Source organism: Prorops nasuta, unplaced genomic scaffold (genome assembly GCF_024137725.1).
Source record: "Prorops nasuta isolate Cenicafe-Biocafe unplaced genomic scaffold, Cenicafe_Pnas_1.2 PNAS00003, whole genome shotgun sequence".
Classification (NCBI taxonomy): domain Eukaryota; kingdom Metazoa; phylum Arthropoda; class Insecta; order Hymenoptera; family Bethylidae; genus Prorops; species Prorops nasuta.
Genome location: NW_027116800.1, coordinates 3,123,622 through 3,151,139, shown reverse-complemented (window position 1 = coordinate 3,151,139; position 27,518 = coordinate 3,123,622). Strand labels below are relative to the sequence as shown.

At 47.6% G+C, this 27,518-nt stretch overlaps 1 protein-coding gene across 6 annotated transcripts in view; it reads left to right on the top strand.

The window, feature by feature from the left end:
* Positions 1 to 27,518, top strand: part of LOC136786224 (serine/threonine-protein phosphatase 4 regulatory subunit 1-like) — a 71,183-nt gene that overhangs the window by 13,762 nt on the left and 29,903 nt on the right. For 2 of the 6 annotated variants that reach the window (XM_066747824.1, XM_066747826.1), the window contains exons 1-2: positions 11,695 to 11,733; positions 12,483 to 12,544. The exons of 2 other annotated variants lie outside the window; for them this stretch is intronic. In XM_066747824.1, coding sequence (XP_066603921.1) covers positions 11,710 to 11,733; positions 12,483 to 12,544 — 86 coding nt within the window. In that variant the 5' untranslated portion in view covers positions 11,695 to 11,709. Of the gene's footprint in view, positions 1 to 11,694; positions 11,734 to 12,482; positions 12,545 to 27,518 lie in introns of those variants that run through there. 2 more of the 6 variants (XM_066747825.1, XM_066747827.1) reach the window with 1 other exon arrangement.

Genomic DNA, 27,518 nt, shown 5'->3' with positions numbered 1-27,518 from the left:
CGCTCTCTGCCGCGGTAGGTAGGTACGCGCAACTGCGTCGTTCCAATAAGGATAAGGATAAGTCTGGGTGGGAGGGAGGGAGGGAGGAAGAGGGCAGCAACCGACGAGGAGGGAAAGAAAACCAGCGGCGGCGGTGGTGGTGGCGGTAAAAGAGAGAAGGATGCGGTTGCCGCAGAGCCGCAGCCGCAACCACCGCGTGTGATCGCGCACGTATATATATGTGTGTGTGTGTGTGTGTGCGTGTATACCTACTGCACTCGTAGGAGTTACCGACTGGTCACGTTGTCGTCGTCGTTGTTGTCGTTGTCGTCTCACGTTCGTTCTCGCACTTGCGAAAGTATGTGTGAACGCGTGTGGCCAATGCTATACATCTACGCACGGCTACACACAAGGATCCACGCATTCTCTACCATCCAAACACAACGTACGACTCGACTCTTCGAGCCTGTACCGCTTTGGTAGTGGTGGGTGAAGGTGTGTGTGTATGTGTATCGCTCATACCCACGATTCCTACGTAATACGGCGGGTGTTTACACGTGTAGGTAGCTAATGCGTGTAAGTTGGATCGGTGTGTGCGAGTTTCGCGCGGCGGGGGAAGGGTCGAGTCGTCCGTCGGAGTGGGGTGGTATGCGGGAAACGTTTTCCTCGGTTCCCACGGAGCGACGCCTCCCTCCCTCCTCCTCCTCCTCCTCCTTGCCTCTTCTCTCTCTTCTCTTCTGTCCTCTCCTCTATACCAGTCGGAACACACATACCTGTAAAACATGCAGTCTGTACATGAAACTACGCACAGTGTCCCTATATGCTCCATCTCTCTCTCTCTCTCTCTCTGCATTATAAATACGCACACGCACATACATAAACGCACAGTCTTTCTCTTTACCACTCGATTCTTGTATTCGCTTGTGTGGTGGAGATAGGAGGGAGGGGGAGGGGGACGGAGTGGGGGGCCACCGACGCCGCTGGACCGCCCGAGTTGTGTGTGTGTGCGCTGCGAGAAACTTGGATAGAGACGGCACGATCTCCCGCTGATCGCACGTCGAACGCTCGCTTCGAGGGCCTTTGCAACACAAAAAAAAACAGTAACATATACTATATATTATTCGAGAATCACGGGTGTGTCTATGATAGGCTTTCTCTCCTCTCGTAAACAAAAACACAGTGTTAGCAGTAACGAACAGAGCGATCGAGATGTGCTTGGATTAGCAAATTTGCCAAAAACACCACCCCACTCTTACCTCCTGTTTCATCGGCTCGTCCCAATAGACCGACGAACGCCGCAACTGTCGTAACACCGGCGTATATTAATGCGTTTATTAGTCTCGCGCGAGAAAAGGTTTAGCGCTGCTAAATCCTTCGACGAGCTGATCGAAATTTTTATTGGTCATTTGGACGCAGAGCTGATTTTATTTGACTCCCGAAGCGGCACACGGGAAGGATCTTTTGCTTCGTAGAATAGTCTATGGGCCGCTCGAAGGCCATTGAGATCATTTCACCGGGCTCTGGATTGCCCAACGTAAGCAGCGAAACCCCGGGATTTATGATCCTCCAGACGCACAAATATTTTCTCCCTTGATTATTCCTCGAATTTTTCTCGACGATAACCGATGCGTCGGAGACGCGGCTCGAGTAATTACCGGATTATTAGGAGCCACTTTGGCGAGCATCGCTCGTTCCCAGCGATATGTCAAGGGCTGATAATCATCTTGCAGATGCGAGCGGCGAATAATGATAGATTCTCTTCGATAGAAATGCTGCGGGGTGGTAAGTTTTATGAGAGAGAGAGAGAGAGAGAGAGAGAGAGAGGGAGAGCCCTGCACCATTGAATTTCCAGGTCAAAATACACCTGCGACTCTGAAGAGTAGGCTCGATCTACGGCCGCGAGTTTCCGTTGACGCAACAGCCTCAATGTCTTTTGGCTCGAAATCTCGCGGAGCAAGAGGATGCTCCCACGTGGTTGGAATACCGAGCGCCGTTCCGCGAGTCTCCAGCGGCCCCGGCCAACACGATCATCAACATCGATTCCTCCTCCTCCCTCTCGATTTAGTCGCGCTATATTCCTGATTATTTCCACGCGAGACTGCATGCGTCATGCACGCACCGTGCGTGCGGGACGGGACGACACAGTTTCACCGCAGTCTCCTGCATTTTCCTCCCCACCCATAAATACTCCTCCAAACATCCTCTCCCCACTCCATTGGCGCTCCCAAAACCACTGCTTTTACACCGAGTACCGACGACGACGACATTCTCTCACGTGTCGCATACTCGTGTCGCGTCCACCGTTCCAGGTAGCGAGCAAAACGTCCGAAAATTGTCAACCGGACGAAATAAGTTGCCGGTAGTGTGGGAGCTTCGATTTTCACCTGTTCCAATGAAGTATCATCGATCTATCGTAAGAATCGGATCGTGATCTCAGTGGCGATTCGTAGCTAGCTCTAATTGGAGAAGATTATTTACTGGTGTACGAGGTTTAAGGATTGAGGGAGAGGGAAGCAAGGAAGGAAGGAAGGAAGGAAGGAAGGAGCGATCGCGCGAATGTTGTTGTTGGGCCGTGGAACTCCGCGTTGGAATTTCGAAGCAGCGGCTCGATGAGTCTGCAGGCGTTTCGGTTCTTTCGAGAGAGAGAGAGAGAGAGAGAGAAAGAGAGAAAGAAAGAAGAATAGCGAGGAGCGAGAGGTGGTGAAGTATCGCTGGTACTGGTGTTGATGATGATGATGATGATGATGGTGGTGGTGGTGGTGGTGGTGGTGGTGGTTGCAGCGAGATAGAGTGGGGGAAAGGGTTAGTTGTCGTTTGGTTCCTGGTGCTTTTGCTGCATAGTCGGATGCTCGAGTACCTGCCTACTCTCCTCGGTCCTTCGAACCAAAAGGGCAGCACACCTTGGTTGGCCATTGGCTCTTTTCCGTCCATCTCGCTCGCTCCTTCGTTCCCTCTTTCGCCTGTGTTCCACATAAATACACAAATACCCTGGCATAGCCGACTGGCGCGTATATACCGGGACCACGGCCGCATTCCACAACTCCCGTCCTTTCCCTCTCACCTCTGTTCGCCGTTACCGCCGCCACCACCACCGATACCACCAACACACCATCAACAACGACTACCACTACCATCGCGATTTCCTCCTTCTCGGCCACACGACCCCTTTTGCCGCTTCCCGTAACGAGCAACAAACGCACACCGTGGACCCTTGTGCCCCCTCCCCTCTCCACTCTCCTTACCCCTTTACTTTCGTACCTGTCGAGGAATACACTCTCTAGCGCGCGGCGCCACCGGATGCTTTTGCGCTATCCATCCTCTTCTCGCGCGCAGCCCCCTCCCCCTGATTCCTTCCCCCTACTACTACCATATACACACGCGCGCCCGCGCATACATTCCTTATTTTCTTCCCTTCTCCCCCCTCCTCTCTTCCTCGAACACAAACACACTAACCTGCATAGTCTTGCTCTCTGCGTACACACCGATGAACAGGAATATTTTGTTTACCTCGCTTCCAGTTCTTTAAATCCTGCGCCGCCAGTTTATCCCCACTCCTGCATCTATATAACCTCGGCTTCCCGCCCTCTGCTGACCGCGCGCGTACTCTTCGCTCGGTCCTCCCTCTTGGTCCTCTTCGCAATTCATAACTTTTTACCACTCTCTCCTCGGCGTCCATCGCGAGAGATGCAACTCCACAAATAATTTCCACCTATGTACATACGCTATATAGTTAATTATCGTAATTTGTATTCCCTCTGTGCTTTTCTTCAACTTTTCTTTGCCGCTGCTACGAGCTGGGCCGCGCGATGCGGTCCCTCGGTATCGGCCAAGGTAGATCGCTCTGTAATTAGTAATTCCCGATGTCTCTTCCATTCGGGTCGCGGTCGCTGCTCTTTTTACTAGCTTCCTGGCAGCCATATTTGGTAGCCTTCGAGAGACTCATAAGGCATGTATTTTGCCAAGTCTGCGAGCCTTGCTCTTCGAGATCTATGCATCTCTTCGATATACGTATATAGGAACACTCGCGAATACACGCTTCATCAGTTTATATATATATATATATATGTAAGGTGGACAGTAGGTAAGATTTCGGAAGGGACCACTTACACATTCTTACGTGTATATATATATATATAGGTAGTATACCTCTTCGGAATCTGACGACAAGCGCACGGCATCATCGTCCGATGAAAGAGAAACACGAGCGGAAGGAGAGAAAGAGAAGCTGCGGCGAATGGAAACTATACTAGAGAGAGAGAGAGAGAGGGGAGGGAGAAAGGCACCGCGGGATCTCCCCCTTCCTTTTTTCCGGGTGTCTTCCGATATTTGTTAGCTTCGTTTCTCTACTTCACCTCTCCTTCCCGCTTCACCTCCTCTCCCCTTTGACGATAATCGAGGTCGACGATCCTGAGGCTTCTCCGAATAAGAGCGTGGGCGTCTGTTTACTTTGTCTCCCTGAAACAAGCTCGCAATAATGCCCCGTCGTCGGACTAGTAGCTGTAGAGAGAGAGAGAGAGAGAGAGAGAGAGAGAGAGTGGAGCGAAGGACGATTTTCGAAAATTCTTTTATCGCGAGATTTACCTCTTATCTATCTCTTCATTTATGCCGATAGAGCTATCTCAACGGGCTAATCGTCCCTAAGCCATCCCTTTTTACACTTGGCTCGACAGTTTTATCTCAGTTCTCACGCTTAGATCTTGGTCAAGAGAAAGGATAGAGGAGGAGGGGGAGGGGGTGGGAGAGAGAGAGAGAGAAGGAAAAAAAATATAGTAAATACTTTAGTATCCTGCACGGCGTTCGCATCAGTATTCATATGTGTTGTGCGCTCGAGAGCGGATCACTCACCGACAGGAATTCCGATGCATGTTTGCGCCCGAGTAAACATGTATCTGTGCGCGTGTCCACATCTTCACGCGGCAAGGGCCGTTTTCGTTAAAAGTATGCACTTATTCCCAGCATCCCGAAGTTCTTGGACGCAACAACACCAGGCAGGGGGAGAGGCCCCGAGGAGAGAGGAGATATATAGCAGCGAGCAACAAATGAGGTCCTTCCGAGAATCGGGCCACCGACACAGCGTCCGAACCACGCAATGGGGTGAGAACCACCCTGGTCGGTTTTCTCTCGAGCATCACAGCTATACGCTACTATCCGCTAGAGTGCTGCTGCTGCTGCTGGAGGTGGTGACGCGCTTGGTGGTAGTAGCGAGCGAGATGCTGCTGAAATTGTTGGAAGGAGAGGGCCCCACCCCCCCCCCCCCCACCAAGTCGTCTTTCTTTTTACTCTCGCTCTCTTTCTCCTCTCCTCTCTTCTCTTTGCTTCGCTTCGCTTTGCTTTTACTCCAGCGCGATCCTCTTTTTCCCGCCTCGCACAAACAATCCCACTCCACAAATTCTCATTCTACGCGCGAAAAACATTCGGAGAATTTTCGAAACGATAAATCAATATAGACAGGATTTTTATTATTATATATATCTATATATGCGTATAGGCGTTAATAAGGCCCAATGCGTCGATGGGTTATCGGGACGGTGTATCCCTTGGGATCATAGGAGTTTGCGGTGTTGCGAGACCTGCGGGGGTGTAAGAGAAAAGGAAGGCGAACGGTGAACCCGGCTGGCGCCATAGGAGATCCTCCGATCCCTCCCTGGGCCCTTCGGAGGCCCGGTCACGTGACCGTCTGCATTCTGTGTTTTCTGTGAATGACTGTGCCCATCGAGCCACGGACCAATCGCGCCTTGCCGATCCATAGACAACAGAGCGGGGCCCGAGACGAGTCTTGCCAAGCCACGCCATGCCATGCCACGCCACGCCACGCCACGCCACGCCACAACGACGTCACCGACGACGAAAAAAGATTAGAAGGAAAAGAAGTGGCAAGTGTGGCTACGCCACGCCACACCACGCCACGTCTTTTTCGCACTTTCAACATGTTTCTTCGTTTTTTCTTTCTTTCCTCTTTTATTTTCTTCTTTAGAGCACCGCACCGGTGTATATACCTCCCTCTCGTCTCCCCTAACGGGATAGGATCCTTGTCGCCCCGTCACCCTTTATTTATCCCTCCACTATATGTACATATATACTATATAGTTGAGTATCTGGTATTACAAGCGAGATGAAATGTTGTAGGTCGTTGGATTCCGGCGTAAGGGGATTTTTCGATCCTGGCTACTCGTATATATACATATATATATATCTTCGGACAGTTGTCCTCGTCGCGATCAGAGCTTTCCATGTATGCGTCGTTCGTGAGTCGCGGGTGAACGAAGGAAGAAAAGCATTGTTATTTCTCGGCGTCTCTCTACATCGAGATATAATAGCATCGACGAATGAATGAACGAAGCGCGGTTTTTCCTTGATCCTGAGATATCAATTTACTAGGCGTGTTATTATGGCTGGCAGATTAAACGGCTCGCATGGTCAGGTATGCTTTCGCGCCTTTGCTCTCGAAGGATATCGAAATACGTGGAAGTTTGTTTTCGGGCGGCAAAAGAAGCGCAGCCCCGAGCGAGCGAGGGAGCGCGAGGCCAGAGAGAAAAATCTTACAACGCTTCTTCTCGAAAGTAGGTATGGCCTGGGAGTCAAGTGGACCTTCCAAGATCTATCGGTTCCTAGAAAAGAGGCGATGCTTTCGAAATGTTGATGCAGGCGCCGCCGTGCGAATGTCCCAACAGCACACTCTGACGAACAGTTCTTTAATTCCTACAGATATCAAGGGAAACACGTGAGGAATTCTTCTCTCTCGACCGAAGCATCGCAATATTTTCCTCCAGCGAGTACGAGACGAGTGTGCCAATGGGGAGGCGAGGAGCAGATCGATTGTCCTTTTCGTTGCGCTAAAATTCCTGCAACGCAACACGACCACGGTATTGCGAGATGTACCCCTTTCGTTCTTAAATATGTATTATATATGTATTCAAGAATTCTCTCGGCAGTCTCTTTGTCTTATTGTGCCGAAATATCGATGCTATTTAGCGCGGTACAATGGACTTTTCGAAAGTTTGGAATATTTTCTTTTTGTTACGAAAAAATTGAGTCCATAAATTCTATACTGTTTCTGCTGGAAGTTCTGGGAAAGGGATAGAAGGAAGAGATGGGGAAGAGAGGGGGGGGGGGGGCGCGAATGAAAGGATCAGAGAAACTCGAGGACGATTCCACCTTCCGTCCGGGATTATCTTAAATATTATGTCGACCTTCTCGCTTCGACCGAGAGAAACGGAATGACGCGTGGGAATCTCAACAGCTCGCTCTCTCAGTACCTTATAGCCTCACCCCGAATAAAGCCGCCTCTCTTTTTTTTTTTCACAGTTGGTTCGACGGAGAATCCGATCCGATCGGGGTTTCGTCATAGATATACCACGCTATATATGCACGGGAGTCCTCTCTGGCAATAATGGATAATTAGTATGGAGTATATATATAGTGTACGGGACCGAGTATAGCTGCGGTATGTTTGAAAATTACGATGTGAGCGAAAGTATTAGTGGGTAGAAAGAACGTGAAGAAATATTGGATGCCTTTGGAAATGAAAGAAAGGCAAGAAGATAAAGTGGATGAAGGAAGGAGGGCAAAGAGGCTCTTGGTGGGTCCATCGATTCCAGGAACCTTGGGGTAGGTCTTTTAAGGAAAAATGTGGCTACAAAGCACGTTCGGCGTTCGGGTCCTGAGAAAACGGAAAAGAAGACTGCTCCGGTGTCGTGGGACAGTTTTCCTTGCGCGGGCAGGCTGCGCGTTCTTCCAAATGAAAGCGTCTAGAGAGGGAAAGAGAGAGAGAGAGAGAGAGAGAGAGAGAGAGTAAAAGGAGGGGGGGGGGGGAGCGCCAGAGAAAGCCGCCGAAATGGAACGAGAACCAAAATTTATGTTAAACTCTGCGTTTCTCGGAAACTCATTGTCGATTCCTTATTATATAGTATACATGTATATATAAGTATATGCGAAGGTGATTCGTCTCGTCCGATATATGTATATATAGTAACGAGGCTCGCTCATTTGTGCCTTTCCGCCTATAATCGTGCTGCTTATCAGCGCTATTATACTAAAACACCTTTAAACGCCGGCGAAAAGAAGAATATAGCTAAATGTATATATTGTATAACCTGTAGAATATAAAACGAAGATAAGGAGAAAATTGGAAGGTCGGCAAGCAACGAGAATGGATCGCAGGAACGAAGAAAAGGAAAGGCGCGAGATGTAGATTTTCAAGTACAGCCTCGCGTGTGCTAATTTCCGTCAAAGTAATTGCGTTATTGAAAGGTTTGTCTCTTTAGCTTGGCAATTAAATTAGCATTGGGAAAATGATTGAGTTGACAGTTAATTGAAGCGCTTAGTTGTATAATAAGCAGTTGCGAGGATAGGAGAGAGATTCCAAGCCACCTACACAGCACACGGCTGGTGAGTGGGTCCGGAACGATAAAGTCAGTCGCAGAAGCTCGTTAGCGCCGTGCGCGAACGCCGCTCGTAAAAAAGTGAGAAACTCCTATATAGTGGGTAGCGGTGGTGGTGGTGGTGAAGGAGGATGAGGAGGGGGAGGGGGGGGGGCAGCGCGGGAGATGTAAAGCTGTGTGTGGAGCGAGGAGAGTAGAAGGGGTAGGAATGGCACCTAAGAAAAGGCCCGTGAGGGGGAGGGGGAGGAGAGGACGCGAAGGATGTGTGGACGAGGTAGTGGGGGAGGGAGCGCCTCCTCCGATGCTGGTTCTACGCTGGTTGTTTTCGATAGAAGGCATCGGATCGCCGCCGCAGCCGCCGACTTTCTCGGAAGGCCTCGTCGAAATTCAACGGCGCGACGACCTCGGGCCAATGGAGATTCATGTGTCTTGACCTTCGTCAAGGGAGGAGCCCAGGAGCAGCTCCTGCGAAAGGAGCTGCCGCCGAGCCTCTATGTAACCTTCCCCGAACGCGCAATCTCCTCTCAAGAAAGACCGTATCGATTAAAAGTATCCCCCTCCCTAACACCCGCACCCCCCGCAGGAGAGAAACGCGCGAGAGATTCGCGGGCTAACCATCGCGGACGGACGGACGGACACTTGGCGCTTTGCGCAGCTACTACCTGCCCTGCTGCTTTCACTCGGCTGCAAAAGCGACACTGATCCAATGGTACACCAATCGAGTGGGCTACAATTTCAAAATAACATCGTATCGATATTGAACTCCATTAATAGTTATTTATATATATCGTACTTTCGATGGGTAAGAGTGTTAAAATTAACGCGGAGGATTAGAGTTCAATGACAAACTGTATACTTGATACATAACTGATCGCGTTACTCTCTACACAAGAGATGTATATTTTTGTACAAAGTTTTCTATGATAGAAACCAAGTATCGACCGTTTATAATATAATAGCGCAGCGGTGTGGCTGAAAGCGAAAGAATGGAATGGTAGATAGAGGGAGGGGGGGGGGGGGTGGGGTTGATGATGGGTGGGGGTGGAGATAAAAGGGCTACGCGATTTGGCGGCGGGACTAAAGAGTGGAAGTCGTAAGAAGGATTCATCCGGTACGTCGGGATGCTTTGAGAGAGAGAGAGAGAGAGAGAGAGAGAGAGAGAGGGGGGGGAGGGAGAGAGAAAAGACAAAAGATTTGGCCCGCAGCCGAGAGGATCGAGATAGGAGGAGATGGCAAAGAGGAGGAGGTCGATATGCGGAAATAGAAAGGAGGAGAGAGAGGGCCTGTACTGGAGGAGCAACGGGTATCTCGGCCAGAATCGCCGAGCTTCGAGACTTTATTCTGGCGTATTGGGCCTGTGGGCCCTGAAACCTGGAATACCGGGCCAGCTCTTCCGTCTAATCTACCCCTAGTTATACAGCGTGTTATGATACGCTTCTAACTACCATGAGATGCCGATGATGAGAGGCGGCATTTCCCGCTATATACGAAGGACGTACCGTGCAGCTTCCATTCCTCTTTTTGCTTTTGCGTTCACTCTTGCTCCCCCCATCTCCTAGAACCTTATATATATATATCTTATCGTTTTCAGTGCATCCATCTCTCCTTCGAAACCTCAATGAGCTCTCCGTTCCAGCTATAACAACGCCCATACTGTATATAGGGTCTCCCACAAACGATGCCCATGCCAATACCAACGGATAGGGGACAAAAATTGAAGTAAAAAAGTCCTAAAAACTTTGTTGCTAGCACCTTTAGTTAAAAAGTTATTTGCAATTAAAGATTCTCGGTTACAGTAACCTTTCTTAAAGAGGAAAATTGTTTTGGTCGCATTAAAGGCCAAAAATGCTAAGATTCTGTGAATTAGAATAATAAGAAAAACACAAAGCCAAACATCCACTTGAGCCTATGAAGTGGTTGAAGGCCGATCGGCAGTTTCGAGTGCGAGCGCCATAAAAACAATCAAAACATAAACACCATCGAGAAAAGCTATGAGCTAAGATTGAAACTTTTGCAACTTTCGTTTAACAAATTAATTATTTATATTTTTGATTTGTACGTATTTTTACGATGAAAATGAGTCCAAACGGAACATAATTACGTACATTCTAGAGTTGATCAAAAGTTTTAATTGATTAATAGTATCGCTAAAAATAGCCGTAATTATGTCACGTTTGGACTCATTTTCATCGTGAAAATACGCACAACTAAAAAATATAAATACTTAATTTTTTAAACGAAAGTTGCAGAAGTTTCATTCTTAGCTCATAGCTTTTCTCGATTGTGTTTATGTTTTGAATGTTTTAATGGCTCACGCACTCGAAGCTGCCGATCGGCCTTCAATCACTTCATAGGTTCAAATGGATGTTTGGCTTTATATTTTTCTTAGTATTTTAATTCACAGAATCTCTTAGCATTTCTGGCCTTAAATTCGACCAAAACAATCTTCCTCTTTAAGAACGGATATTATAATCGAGAATCTTTAATTGCAAAGAACTTTTTAACCAAGAGTGCTAGCCAAACAAATTTTAGAAGTTTTTTGCTTAGAATTTCGTACCCTACCCGATGGTATTAACAGGGCCATCGTTCGCGGGACACCCTGTATATATATATATATATATATATATATGTTTACCGGTAACGATTTTCTGCCAAAAATCTTCTCCGCCTTATCGAAGCGGTGCAAGGCGCGCTTTATAGGAGGCTCGTTGAATTTTATTGGACTGGCCGATGCGACTATCGCGCGCTCTCTGACAAGGAAAACGGGTTTCTTTCGTTCAGCCGTCTAATGTCGCTTCGACTGACTCGCGCGATAATTGCCGATCTCTGCTGGTTTCCAAATGCTCGGCGTGTAACGGTACTTTGAGAAAAATAAAGAGTGGCGAACGGTGGTCGCGTCGGCCGGAGGCCTCACAGGCGACGCCTAGTCTGCCAAACTTTCAATGCTGCTCGATCCTACTATACGTATATATATATATATATATATATATGTTACATTAGCATACTTCAATCGAAATTAACGTAGAGCGAATGAGCGCGCGCACTCCTCAAGGACCACACGCACCGATTCAGCAAACCCTATATATATAGATACAGCCAAGTGAAAATAGGTATGGATCGATATACTATATATATGCATATATTGACTCTCGTAAAGTTAAATGAAAATTATTATGCAGGATTTATCTGTTAATTGACAGGGCGGGTTTCGGCATCGGTCGGTTTTATTAAGGGCTATCGTGCGGGCATTCTATGCAGGAGGCCAGGTAGCATTGAAGGAATGCAGATAGAATGAATGAGATGGTCCATGGCTTTACCGATGGACCGAGTAGAGTAAATCCCCTACTCCATGGACCGTGAGGGGGCCAGAGGGGTATGGGAAGAGAAACCAAGTCGCATTCCACGTTACCGCGATAATTAACGGCTGTATTCCAACCCCACGCCGGCAGACGGCAGGTAACGACGGAGGGGGGTGGTGGAGGGGGTCGGAGCGAGCATCGAGGGGGAGGGGACATTTGAATAAAAGGCGCGAATACACGAGTTTCCTTTAATCATGCAGATTTTACCGCGGCAGCTTCCAGAGATAACATTCCAACGCTCTTGGAAAGATAATCATTCCTATGGCCTTTTACCGAAGTAACTTATTATATATATATGTATGTGTGTATACAGTGTATACCCCGCTCGCGCGCTGAAAATATACAATACAGTCGACCGATAATCACGACAAATGACAATATCCTATCGTTCGTTTAATTCCATGTTTATTACACTTTAGATGGCGCGATTCTCAAAGAATCTCGCTGTAAAAATTCTTATAATGGAGATATAAGTTATACCGCGTGGAATGCACCACGCTGTGGGAGGTTTCTTTATATTTATGTCTCAATTTATTCGCTGAATCTCATACCTTCGTCATAAACAGATGAAAAATTAAATGAATAATGCACGATGCTCTTATCCGGTTTTCTAGGTTACGGTTCTTTCATAAAAAATAACTTGTTTGCACCGCGCGCTTGATGACGCTTTTCTCGACGACGACGATGAGTTCAAAAGCGAAGCATTTCGACCGCAAGGATACTTGGACTTTTTCCATAAAATATTTTTTCTTTTCTGTTTCAGGTGAGTAGCGATAGTGTGGTCAGAGCGAATTTATCAACAGTTTGTCCAATGACATGCTTGTCGTAAGTATAAACTATAGCGAATACCTGTATTGTTCGACCGAACAGTACACACGCGCAATAGTTTTAATATACAATAATACCCTACATATATAATGAAAGAGAAGATTCGATAAACGTCCCCTCCCCAAGAAGGCCAAACGTCGAGTGAATGAAATTTTCGAGTAGGTATATATATGTACGAAAAAAAACAGCAGATATCAATAGCGAGGGCTATCAGTTTGGCGACACTGGGTCACCGACTGATAATCGTAGCTCGACGCCGCAGAGAAAAAGCCCAAGGATAATACCAAGAAAAAAGCAGTAATAAAATACTCTGACCGAGAATAATTTCGAGACATTTGTTCCGATATGATCGATGATTACACGGACAGCATACGGGCGTATCTCCCGGTACCTAATCTCGATGAAAACCTACGGGCTACGCTTATCGATTATGACGATTGCTTGAATATTTTTTATAATTATCAATATGGTAGCTGGCGCGCGCGTTATATATATATATATATATATATATTTCTCTCTTTCTCTCCTGGTATAGACTGCTCCGACGACTACGAGAGAGAGAGAGAGGCCGAGGACTGGCTTCCGATGATGACCGATGAGCCCACTGTACACAAACGCTGCCGTCGTTATCACTCCTCCCCCCCCATCTCCCTCCTCCACATCTCCCACCTCACCGTACGTTGTTACCGACCAGTCGATAAGCACGAGAGAGCCCGAGAACTCTCTTTCGAAATATTAGCTCCGTTTTCATTCATAAGCGCAGCACCGGAAATGGGCCTCCAATGTGTATCAGCGAGATCCGTTCGCTATGAAGCCTTCGCCCGATTCTACTTATCGGCCCAGAGATAACGTTCTCGAGTAGCTGTTATAAGCAGGCGCCAGCGTTTTCCCGACTTGTAAGGAAAACAAATCATCCGTGCATAGCAGCTGCGTCATTCTTTGCGCTCGTTCGCGTCACAGCGTTAATCGTGGGAACTCGCGTTGTATACGATAACGCCCTCCTCTCTATACTATGTACTCTACTATATACACCGTTACCAACCAGATGGATGATCTTTAACGCGCAACCATTTAATTCTCTATAGAAACTTGTACAGCGGTTAAATCGGGAGCAAAAGAACGAGTCTCTCGTAGAAATTTGCTAAAAAATAATCTGAAAAATCTCATCTGCTTGGAACATGGAGTATTACATATATATATATATATGTACCGTTTGAGCATTTGCCTTACGAATTCCAATTGAGTCATTAATCGAGTCAACGGAGAAGTGTTTTAAATTTGAGATTGATCCGAGCAAAGGGTGACGCAATAATTCTTCTCCGGTTGAAAATATTTGAAACGCTCTTAGAAAGCTCGCGCTAGAGTACGTCGGTTAGAGCCGTAGCTTTGCTTTTTAACGATCGCGTAAAGTCGATGGATTTCGTCGGCGTGTGTGTGTGTGTGTGTGAACGTGTGGTAGATAGAAAGAAGCATGCGTTGGTTCGGTTCATGCATAGTGAAAAGGTTGAAAAAGAGATGCAAGAAGGGAAGAATAAGTATCGATCGCGTACGCGCTAAAAAGTTTGAATTCCAGAGAGGAATTCGGCGACCTAAAAACACAAGCCCGGTGAAAGACACCTCGTTGAAAATGTTTCATTAAGCCTTTCTCCTAACTGGCGCCTGCGCGTATATAATCCAAATGCTTTGCCTTCTCTCTATACATATATATATATATATATATATATATGTATATATATCAATGAATGGGATTCTTTGGAGCTCTGGTACGAGGAAGCGAGCAAAGTTACTCGTGCACGTATTCTATGGGCACCTTTACGCATTCCAAGCTACTCCCATGACGAAATTCAAGACGAGTCGTCGCCCTGATAGCTGACTGCGAGCAGTCACTACCACCTCTCCCTCTCTCTCCACCCCGGCTCATCAAAAAGTAAACTCAACGAACCCGTTCCCAGGGCGCGGCAAACACCTTCAAAGAAATTCTTACTTTTCTCCCACTCACTTTTAAACACAGGTCCTTACTTACCATTGTCGCACTCTCTCTCTCTCTCTCTCTCTCTCTCTCTCTCTCTCTCTCTCTCTCTAAAAGTTTTTCAAAAATCCAGAGCAACTCACATTCGAATGGATATAAGTAAGTTGGGATAGAATTTTGTAGAAAGTTGAATGGATGGTCGAATAGGATGCGGGGGATGAAGAATGATCGCGGGGAGCGGTGCATGTTTATCGGCAATACAGCTTCCTTTTCCATTGTAATTAGAGTGGTTGGTTGGTTGGTTATTGGCCGGTTGGCCGGCTGGCAGGCAGCTTTCCGTCTAATCAATCGCATCACGTCCCCTGTCCGTGCACTTTCCACGCGTGTCGCAATTAACCTGGAACGCGATAAGAATCTCCAACTGCGATTTCATGCACACACAGGTTAATCTTTATTTGCCTTCTAAGTAATGAGTCTCGAGTGCTTTCGCTCTTCCCCGAAGCTATCGATTCAACTAGCAATGTCACAATCACTTTATTCCCCCATTTTTCATCCGCAGGCCCCGCCAGCTGTAAAATCTAGAAACTTGATAAGGAAGCATGAAATATTATTAGAGCATAATGTATTTTTCTTATATTTCTGGAATGTAGACAGAGTTTCCGAGAAACACAGGCCAAACGATATGATAATATACACATTCGTGCACTATTTTATATATATAGTATATATCAACAAATATAATTAACCTCATTAGCTAGTTTCGACCGAATATTCTTGTGGCAGGAGCTTGATCGCGAACTATGCAAAGCATTGTTGGCTCGTGTACGTTGAAGAGAAGGTCAAACAGAGCAGTCCTTTCCTCGGTAGGCGTGAGAAGTGGTTAGCGTGAAAATGATAAGCTTCGTTCCACGTACTATTGATATCGTTCTGCTTTTTACGTCAGAGTAGAGAACGCTCCAATCTCCAATGTAATATATGTAATACATTTCAACGCGCCGGCAATAATAGCGCCAGTACGACGAATTCACTCGTAAAACACTATAAATGATTAGACTTGAATGAACGAAGAATTATATTATTCTCTCCCGCGCGATAAAAACGGAATCAGAAATAATAGTAGGCATTACTCGTGTTTTTCTCTTTCCACAACTAGTTATTTCCGTGCTATATTTATATGTACACCAATACGTACCTTACCAAAGGTGCTTGTTGACGTATAAACCATACAAGTATATACTCTCTACGCGAAGCATACATTGTCGTGTACCGTCCGCGTACCATATCATTATCTTATATCCTTTTGTCATACTTACCTCTCGGCGCTGCTTCTTATCAATAAAGAAAACCTCTCTTCTCTCTTAATAAACTACCTATATGTACGTATTTACGTACGAACGGCTAAACTTTTGACGTTCGATGAAACTCAATGGATGTTTGCTTTTGAATATTGCACGCCTGCTTTCGTCACCCTATATATAGTTAGCGAAACGGATTCTTCTGCAGGATTTTAGGAAAATTGTGATATATAAGAGAGGGAATGAGTAGTGGGGGGGAGGGGGGAGTGCGAGTGAAAGGCGAAACCAGTGGTTGTGAGAGACGACGGGTGTGATATCCCTTTAGGCTCTTGTGATGCGGCGGGTGTTACCGCAGGGTAAGCGGGTGCTAAAGGAGGGGGAGGAGGTCCTGAAGGGGAAAGGTTCTACAGGAATTATATGATGGGAAGGGAAGCAATTATTGGGATGATGGATGACCCCGGGGCGCCGCTGTAGCACTTCTCTCTTCTCACCTTCTCTCTGTCTTTCCTCAAGGACCACAATCCCCCCTCCCTCTCTCTACCATTTATTCTTCCTCGCGCCGTTCCCTTTCTTCACCGCTCATTACCATGCCATAGTCCTTTCAAGTGACCGATCGGCCAGAAATCGAGTGAATCGCGCGCCAAAACAACCGATCCAACATTTTTCCCTCTTCTCACCTCAACTTTATCTCTCAGGAGTAAAATTCTCATCTTAACACGCGTTTCATCGCAAATTTAACAAAGTGTCATCCTTGTAGGAAAATTTCAACTGTTGATTATTCTTGGTGCGAGATCAAACGAGTGAATCTCGACAGCATTTTTCCATACGTGCGTCTATATATATATATATATATATAGAAGTTGTTTATCGCTGTATAGAATTGAAAAAGTTGGCGAGCAGTGATTTTCCTGTGGCAATAGCACGCGTCTACCGGCTAATTAGATTTGCTTTGCAAGGGGCCTCGAGACGAAATTGCTCGCCGAGCGCCGAGTGGGCCACCCTAAGAGAGAGAGGGAGAGAGAGAGTGGTAGTCCAGCTTTTCAGCCGCAACTTCGCAGCGCATGCGTTTGCCGCGTTATATTGCTTTATTGCATTTGACTGGCTGAGTCGATGCGTTGAACCGTGTATGTAGGCCGCCCCTTGAAATCCCAGTCTCGATTCTAAGGGTGCCTTGCTTGTCTCTCTCCTTCTCTCTCTCTCTCTCTCTCTCTCTCTCATCAACACTCTCCCATACCTACCTGTATTAATATATAATAATCGCTTCCATTTCTCCACAAGATTCTTGAAAATTGGCAAATGGAAATTTTTTAAGGTGTTCGTTATTAAGTAGAAAAAGACTGTATATAGCGGAGGTGTAAGTTTTGGTTCATCAGCAGCAGTAGTTGAACCAAACCATCGATGTTTCACGGAAAGCAATGCGAGAGATGGCTTGCTCGCTGCAGACTCTAGTACATACGCACACTTTCTTAACTACTGTACGAAGCTAGGCTCTTTTTCTTTTTTACTCGACGATGCGAACCGGACAGGCATCTCTCTCTTCGAGCCGTTCACCTTAGCGGAGTTACGGAGAACGCAAATAATCCACTAATTATCGAAAAGCCTATGATTAATCCCTCTGCAAGGAGAGAGAGAGAGAGAGAGAGAGATACCGAGGGTATGCACCGATAATGCATTCCAATGGCATTCGATCAGAGAGAAATCTTATCTGACAATAATTGTCGTTATAACTTATATATCGAGTATAAATGCATTCCAAGCGGCCGGGCTTATAAATAATAATGAACGCATTGTTGGATAATTGAAAGAGGAATATGGGCAGCAAGTGTGAGAGAGAGAGAGAGAGTAAGAGCGAGTATTGTTTTTGAATGAATATAGGGGGTTCGCGTTGGGTGAATCGTGGTGGTGGTATATGGGCGAATGTCGAAGAAGATGAGCCGAGGAGGAGGAATGCGCGAGAGAAAAAGAGAAGAGGCCGATCACGAAGGTGGAGAAGGAGGCGTAGACCGGCAAACGCCGCGAACGTATGAAAACAAATTACGAGGCGGCGTCTGTTTGTTGTGTGTTGGTTGCGAGCGGGAGAGAGAGAGAAGATGCGCAAGGAGGAAAGGTACGTTTAGGAAGGGGATGGAAGGAAGGGAGAGAAAGATGCAGCCGGAGATACCGCATTCTTCGTCTCCTTCCCTCTCGCTTGCTCGCTAGTGCGAGAGGAGAGGAAAGGAGAGTGGAGCCCATATAGCCAACGCTACACGTATAAACATATAGGTATACAGCGGCACACACACACCACCGCCATGGCACCCTGCCTGGCTGCTAGCTAGCTAGCCTCTTCTGCCACCATAGCATTGACTCTCCTCTCCAAGGTGCATTCCATCCACCCTGCCGCCACCTCCCTCCCCCCTCGAGACTCGTTCCTCTTCCTCTTTTTCCCTTTCTTCCTTCAGCCCCACAAGACGCGTGAACCCGAGACTCCGCGCTGTGCGTCCTGCAGGTTCTCCGATCCTTCCCTCTTCCTTCTACTTCTTCTTCTTCTTCTTCGTCTTCTTCTTCTTCTTCTTCTCGGCTTGCTCGCTGCTTGCTCCAGTAGTTTCACCCGCGAGACACTGCCCCGTGAAACCAAATACTTTGCAGCGTGTCTCCTTATAAGATGCTCTCCTGTCTCTCCCTCTCTCTCTCTCTCTCTTACGAATCGTATACGCGCGCCAAAAATATACATGTACCAAATATATATATACAGCACTAGGGTCAAAGCGGACATGTTTAATTCTCGTCTTATCAATCGGAGTTTGCGCGCGTGCTGCCGAACAATCAAATCTTTCTTCCAGCACGAAGGAAATTAGATGCAAAAGCAAAGTAGCGTTCCGGGAAGAAGAAAGAATCGCATTATATGAGATCCTATATAACTGGGCGGAAGATTGCAGAGCGCGTGCTGGAACGATTCAAAAAACGAAGCTATTTGTCGGATGAAGATAATAACGCCGGGCGGTGTGGTGGAGGGTTGGGGATAAGGGATTCGCTGATGATTGGCGGCTAGTGGCTGTGGGAGGGAGGAGGAGGAGGGGGGGGGGGGGGCGCCTGTCGGCCTCCAACCGATATGATAAAGTACTGGCGCTAACCTCTCCTCTCTTCTTACCTCGAGCTTACCTCGTTACCGCGCGTGCTGCGCCCCCGGCTCGCCGACAAATTACAAAAACCAACCGGACTTGCAGCATTGCCTCCACTCGAACGATCCACCCCTTAATTATCCCAAAACTTGGCTCGTTGGTACTATATACCATATCCTCTCTAACTCGCCTGGGATAATATCGGCGCGGCGTTGAAAGAACCAACGAGAGGCTCGTCGTCTATATTATTGCACATATACATATATATATATATATATATATATATGTATAAAAGGCCGTGCGCGAAGGATGGAAAGGATGAGTTAATCCGGTGCTGCGAAGAGTCATTCAATGGCCATCGTATCGGGAGGATTAAGCAAACTCGAACGGTTCCCCGAAGTAACACGATAAGGCGGGAAGCAGCGAGACTGAATTAACCTTTGGGGTAAAAGACAAAGAGAGACAGAGAGGGGGAGGGGGACGTTATTTGGCACACATCAATGCGCAGCAGCAGAAGCTTTCAAATCTAACCCTCGCACCTGCAATCTAGCTCTCTCGTCCTTGCTCCGCTCGCTTCAGCATTCTATAGATGAATTAGCGTGACAAAGGGAAGCGTCGGCGATTAAACAGTGATGCGTCCTGCCAGCCGGATCCAATTTGCTTCGATCTATCCTTTAAACCCTTGCGCACGGACCATTCTATGATATTCTCCAATCAATCTATACTTTTTTCTAGCAATAACACTATTTATATAGAGGAGTGGAGCTATGTATAAAGCGAGAGTCATGGTAGAAATTGAAGGGACCAAGTAGCGATTGCTCGGTGGCGTCGATGAATTACTCGAGGAGCCTGTATCGCCACGTTGAAAGTTCACGCGTGCTTTATAAAAATGAATAATATATATAGATAGTGTATAAGCACTGTTCGATGTGCTTTGCCACCTAACCTGATTTTCTTCTCTCTCTCTCTCTCTTCGGGTATTATAAACGCACCTTCGCTTCAATCTCCTGTCAAAAGCCATGAATTTCTCGAGGAAAGTAACGAGCGTATCTTTCCTATAAATATATATATATACTATACCGTATTCTCGGTAAAAGCACGCGGCTCTCATCTCGGAATTAGCTTTACCGCATTCCACGTACCATTCCTTTATAGGTTCTTGCTTTTAAGTGACAGTACAGCTAAAATTCATGACTCCCACTCATTTCTAGAAGATATACAGTCGCCAGTTTCGCGACTTCTAGCACCTGTTTTGAAATCTGCCAGGTAAGAAGCTTGTGTAGCGTATATAGCTGCTAGCCAGAGGTAGGAAGAGGGGGGATGGGGAGAGGTGATTGCAGCGGCAAATGGTGCAAGGCGAGTGTAATGAGAGAGCAGCGAACGTGCGACGGGGCTAGTAGGGGGAAAAACGGTGGATATAGTATAGTTAGGTGTGAGAGAGAGAGAGAGAGAGAGAGGAGGGGGGGTAGAACGGAGAAGTATCAGGGAGGGCCTTTGATGTTTTCACGTGGAAAGTTGTTACTCGCCGGCCGGTGTGGTGGGCCAACAATGGCTGTGAGAATACGGGGTGCCATGTTAGCATCGTTCTCCATACTCAATTATCATATTGGCTGTTGCGCTGCTGCGGTTCCTACTACTCCCCCTTCCCCACCCTTGCCCATGCGCGCGCGTTCCTCCTCGACACAGAGATCATCATCCCTTCGTCGAAGCCCTTGGCCTCCAACCTCCCCGTCGCGCCGCGGCCCCTCCAGAGCGCACCAGCACCAGCAGCAGCACACACACCCATTGTCGACCGCCTGCCAGGCATAATGCATCTTAAACGGCGGCGCCTCAAAGATCTCGACGCCTCGGTCTGGCCTCAGCTACGGAATTCTTCAATATAAATTAGATTCTTGAATGGGATTCTTGATAGGTGGGATGACCGGGTCGGATTCGAGGGGGCAGACACTCTCACGTATGTATTTATTTATCTATGCGATCGAGAATATTGGGAATATATTCGTGGAACCGTGTGTTGGATGAGGTGGCGTTGGTGGGGGGAGGGGGGGAAAGGGGAATGTCGCACTTCCTTCTTCGGCTCCCCCCCAACCGCCGTTAGATAGCCAGACAGCGCCATGGCGCCAGGCCAGGACTTATTTGACGAAACGCCATTTGAGCCCAAACACACACACACACACACAGCTGATGATAAAAACGAGGCAAAAGCGATTTCTATATCTAATACAGCATTATACCGATAGAGATACTCCGGTGTTACAAGAACTAATCAAACGCGATATATTTTCTGTTTGCTTAAGCAACACTAATCTCTGACGTTTAAATGCTGAAGGTGCGCGCGAGTTGCTCTCGTGTGCGGCGCTCGAGAGGAATAAGAACCGCGACACGAGCGACAGGAAGAAGAATGCCGAAGACGGTGGCACGCACGCACGACACACACACACACTCGCGCGCGCACTTTTCCAGATAGCACTATACATATATAGCGCTGTGCACTTGCTCGACTGGATCGATTCAGTAGTTGCCGAGTGCCAAGGGCCACTTTTCATTCAAGCCCAAGCGAAACTATACTACGGCAAATAGCCGTCTCGCGTGAGTAATGCTTGCATATCAAACTCGTAGATTTACCTATATGCGCGCAACCTTTTAATATTCGTTACAGCCCGTTTCGTAAATTCGTCCAATTGTGCAGCATCGACGCTCGCCATCCAGATATATATGTATATAGATAGTATATATACTATATATATATATATATATACATAGGTGGAATAGCTGGGACTACTTTAGGCTCCGCAATATTTATCACGGTCAGCTCCCCGTGATATCGAGCCAGGCTAGAAAATAGGAAGCTTGACACATCCGCCGTGGCTTTGACTATTTATAGGTGCTGATTGTCTATTTATAGTAAGCCGCATTGTGCCGTTAGCCTATCTATTCTGTCTTTTGTACGCATCTGCATTTCCCAGCGCGCCGCGCGTCGTACCCATTGCGCTCGCAACCTAAGGGGACGACTGCGTTGGGCCAGCCACAAGAGGAGAGAAGGAAAGGAAAGGGGGAAATAGTGAGGAAGATCGCACATAAATACGCATCGCGCGTAGGTATAAAGCGAGGAAGGAGAGAAAGAGCAGCTAACGCGTAGTGTACATGCTGTAGAGAGAAGCCCACACGAGTCTGGCCGGATACTCACACTTCCGGTCCCCTACACATGGTCGGTTGCGCCTTCTCTTTTGCCTCGCTCGCTCGCTTGCGCGCGCGAACGCTACGCAGTGACACTACGATGTTTGCGCGATAGCCCCCCCCCCCCCCCCTCTACTCCATCGCCTCGCTCTATCTTACCTACGCGCGCGTTAGTAGTAGAGGTACACATTGATGCTAATAAAAGATACTGTACAGCGTCACGCGCGACTGTGCTGCTTTCGAGTGTGTGCGTGTGTGTATACCAATGTCACTGACGAAACCCTACGCAACGCACACGAACACATCCACGTCTCTGTGTACTACATCGACGTACACGCAGAGAGGCTTACCGGTATGCGTGCACGACACTCGCGAGTCATTCACCATTTCGCTCCTCTCACGGCCTCCGTCCTTCGTTATTTCTGCTTTTGCGCTTTTTATTAAAAGTTTTTCTCCGGATCGAGAGAGAGAGAGAGAGAGAGAGAGAGAGAGAGCATTGCTTTGGCACGCAGCATCAGTCGTGACGTCATCAGCACCAGCCAGCACACACGCCCACGCACCGCTCGCTGCAGTAGTCCAAAGCGTTTCGGTGTGCCCGAGCCTACACGTAGCCCTGTTGCTGCAGAGGAGGACCAACTTTTTCTCTTCGTCATTATTATCCTGTTGTTCCAAAAAACAATTAACGCAAGCGTCGTAGGAATATACGCGAGGCCCGCGGAGAAAGTTTGGCATCCATTTGCTGCTGCAGTGTGGCATATAGGCAGGAACTTTCCACTACGTTGAATTCGAGTGTGATGTTCGCCGCGATGCTAGGGTCAGAGACACAGAAATTAACGACGGGGGTTTCCGCTGGTCGTCGCTCGCATTTCGATGAGACAGATTTAGACGGGAGGAAAAAGTGGGTGTAGGAGAATTACGTAGTCCGTTTACGGATGGTGGTGGAGGGGGGGGGAGGGGGGGGGGAGGGGAGGCGAAGGAAGAGGAGACGAAGAAAGATAGGATGAGTCGGGGGCTGGACGTAAGAAGGAGCGAGGCCGGGAGATTGCGAGTGCGGCCGCAAGCAGCAAGGGGAGCCAGAGCGACCACCAATTTGAGAATCGACGACGACCCTGGGCAACGAGACGACTTCCGGTGGTACCGTTGACCCCGCTGGAAGCCGTTGCTGTCGACTTGTGCGACGCATGAACCAAGCGGATTTAACTCGCTTTTTATTATTTCGCCATTCCTTCTGCCTCTGCGTCGTCGTCCTATAACCCGCGCACACAAACACACACGCACGAGCAATTTTCTCTCCTCCCTGCCTCTTCTTGCGTTTTTAAAACAATATTCGTCGCTTCTTATTTTTTTCTTTTTTTCTGAGAAATCCCGTCGCCTCTCTCGCGAGTTTAACGAGATCGTTCGACGAGAATTAATTCTCTCTCTCGTAAACTGTTTCCCGCTCACATATTACGTATATATAAATCTATACTATATACATATATATATGCCATTGAATAAAAGCTAATTGCTCTCCTCGGCATCTATGACTTTCTCTCGCGCGCTGCGACGTATCGAGGTTAGCAGTGCAAGGCCTCTCGCTAGGAATTTCGTTGCTGAATAGCCTACATACATATATATATATATATATAGTGGTCGGTTAAGTAGAATCTGCGTTCACAGACGGTTTAGAGTATTTTGGAAAAATCTGCATCGAGATACGGGCCTTTGCAGGAGGGGCGAGGGGGAGGGTTAAAGGTAAATAGGTGGACACGAGTGGCAAAAAGGCAGCGGTGGAAAGAAGCAAATTAGCGATCGAGCGAGCAGAGGCGCGATAAAGCGAAAGTGCGCATGCTCGCGTTATACTCCACCGGCTCTGGGCCACTCGATGAAAGCACATGCCAGAAACGTAGCTGGCGCGTACATTCATGCTTCGAGCGTATCTTTCCGTGCCGCGTACTCCACTACTACCACCACCACCACTAAAACCATATACGCGCGCTCCCTAACACACACTACCATCCATTTCCGGAGTAGCTCACACGCAAAAAAGGGGTTACGATAGATTTTCTCGGAAGCGCCATTCTCACGAAGAATCGTTAAATGGCTGTCTGCACGCCTGCGCATTAATGGAGCACTTTCGATGAATGAGCATATCGATCTCTCTCTTTTGTCGGATAGTTGCGGAAGTCTCGATTACAATTACGAGCGACTGAATTTTTTAGAGAGCTAATGAGTCGAACAGTCGGTATAATATATAGATGTATATATATTAGTGGGTGGTCGCTCCCTCTAGCGCTGCCGCGCGCGTCTTCCACCGGATTGTTATTAGCTATTCTAACGAGAGCTACCACTTTATTGCTCTTTCCATCTTTCCCACTCTAATCGACGTGTGCACGCAGATATCGATGCGCCTGTTGCACATGCGCCGCCTACCTCGTGTAATAATAATTGTACTCATTGACATGTTTCTTCTCTCTCTCTCTCTCTCTCTCTCTCTCTCTCTCTCTCTCTCTCTCTCTCTCTCTCTCTCTCTCTCTCTCTCTCCAATCCATTCATCCGTCGAGACCGATGACCCGACACTATTACACAGCATATATATATATAGTGCAGCCTCAACGTAGATTACGAATTTGCACACTCGAGCGATCTATATAGCACACCGTAAAAACACCCTAATGCATTTTTAACATTCGAGAAATCGCTATGAGAAACACGTAAGAAATCCCGGGGCGAATGTCGTAATCACAGACAAGATTGTAAATGGAGATTTTACGGGAGCTATAATTTCATTGATTCAACATAAACTTTTTGCGCATAACCCTAATGCCTATAAATTAAGTTGCAATCGCTTCCAGAAACTCGGTTCTCCCGTTTTCGCGCGCAGCTCCACTTCCAAGATATATTTCGAGTTTACATGCCACGAATGCCGGAAATGCCTGAGAAATAATGACGTGGAGAAGAATTGCCGGAGTCAGCGAAGCGATTGGAATGGGATAGGAGGATGATTGGGAGGGTAGAAGGGGATCCTGCATATCTGCCTGCAACTTGCATACAAGTAATATCGTTGGTTTGGTCGATTTGGCAAAAGTCTCGCTTTATCCCTCGACTCGCGCGTCTCGATTAAAATATCAAAGTCGATATTGCAGCGATCGATGGCGCGTAGCGCGCGCTTCAAGGCCGAGTACGCGTCATTCAAGCAACTCAGGCAAGGAGCGAGCGAACGGACGACGCCTCGTTGCAAATAAAGCTTCGAGTATGCCGCGCGCGCTCTTCTTCTTCTTCGCGTTCACCCCCGCTCCTCCCGCGTCTTCTTTTTCTTCGGCGCGCGTTGCTGCCACTCGTGCTCGCTGCTCGGCGATGCTCGTTGGCCGTAACTGGTCAACTGGCGAGGCAAGGGCAACGAGAGTCTGCGCATTCCTCGCTTCACCACGTCGGATTACTAGAAAAACTCGTCGAAACTATTCAGTGTATCACGGAACTTAACTGTAACTTCCCTCCACTTGTCTCAATCCTGCAGTCTAGTGTGAAGATAATCATGTCGATTGCGATGATCGCGCGACAGCACTTTTATAGGACGTCCGTTGCGTCACTCGTGTCTTTTCAAGGTGAAATTGACAAATCGCCTATGTATATATACATATATATATATAGAGCGTAGCACAGTCCCGGTAGATTCGGAGGCCGGAGCTGAGATTGCTTCTCCGGTGGTTGGCGTGCAACGGTTGATAATTACGCTCACGCAACGCGCACACACACGCGGCGCACACATGCACGGCCCATTGACATTTTTTCCACAACGTTGTCGTCTTCTTCGTCTCGATCGTAATGGTCGTATCGTGGTCGTCGGTCCATTCACCGGTTCTCGGTCAAATACGCGGCGTCACCTCGGATCTATTTCTGCATTCCAACGTCGTCCCCTTGACAGTCCGTCGTCGTCGTGGTGCTCAACAAGGACGGATGATTCTGTCTATGCTCGTTGGTGCGGAGCGGAGTAGCGAGAATGGCGCCGGGGGGGGGGGGGGCAGTGAAATGGGAAAGGATAGAGGGGAGGAATTTCCTGTTGTGAACGTCTTGGGATGCATCTGCCCTGGCTCTCCAGAGTCGAGCCACGCGTGCGAGTGCCAATTAAGGCGCCACGAGTCTTCGTGATTGGCTCTGCGCAGCCTCGAGCCCAGCTCGGTATACCATCCGGCCACCCTAAGCTCTCTTCTTCTTCTTCTTCTTCTTCTTCTTCTCTAATTATACACGCTGCTCTAGCGACGAGACCTACGCATTTTCCAAATTATCCTCCATCCTTCTCTTCTATACACCTTATCTACCTATTACATATATATATATATATATATATAGTTAAACTGGAGAAAAATCGATAGGCACCGCTCGACGAAATCAAGCGTTAAGGTATCGCGGCGAGAAAGCACGAGGAGCGACGAAAAACGGTGACTAACTGCACCACTTGCATTCCATCACGTTTCGTCTCTCCTTAATTCTCTTTATAGGTTAGCTGTATATACCCTCGGAAACGCAAACGGTTGTGCCACCAAATCTTCCAACCTCCTCATCTATACGTGCAGAGTACTTGACACTGTTGTCCATCGAGTTTCTCGTATATAAGAAAAGATGGTACAATTATTATACTCGATACCGATCCATATACGCAGACAAGCTTCACCCTCTTTTCTCTAATACACATCGATGGTCCTAATATATCGCACGCTCTATCTTACAGCCTACCTGCATATATAGGCCAAATATTGCCAAAGGGAAGAATCGATCGTCGTAATAGATAGCTCGACTAACAGCGACTCTGTAGAGCGAGGTAAAAATGAAATCCTCGGGCGCTGAAAGTAGGCCGGAAAATGTCGCATAATTAGCCAGTTTGCCGCGAGATGATGAATTTACTCGTCGGTCTGGATAGCGTTGCACCGTACAGAATATACATCAGGAGTGTCGTAGTCCGCTGAATATTATTGCGTACGAGGAGCGAGCATCGGTATATATAACTATATAGCAGTGGCGGTGTAGAGGCTCTGAAAAGAAAATCTCGGTTGGTGGCGAGCGAACGAGGGGATACCTTGAAATGGTCTTTGACCACCATGCCACTGACCTTAATAACTCTCTTGCGTTCCTGGCGTAGCTCAGTGATGACGATAGACGAGGCCTGCCGTCTACCGGCCAAAGTGTGCGCGCGTATCGAACATAATTTTCCCTTCCATTCTCCCACCTTTCCTCCATACACTAAACGCCATATATACACGCACACTCGGCTTTTCTTCGTGGCTTCCACGTTTAGCTCGCTCGTCCAAGGGACGACGCGACGTGTAGTAGACCTTACGGTTATATTCAGAGACATGGATGGAATGCGCGCGACACATTCGTACATGCTCTCTTGTCCGCTGCTTTCCGCTCGCATACCTGACCACTGCTGCTGTGTTGCTGTTGCTGCTCGA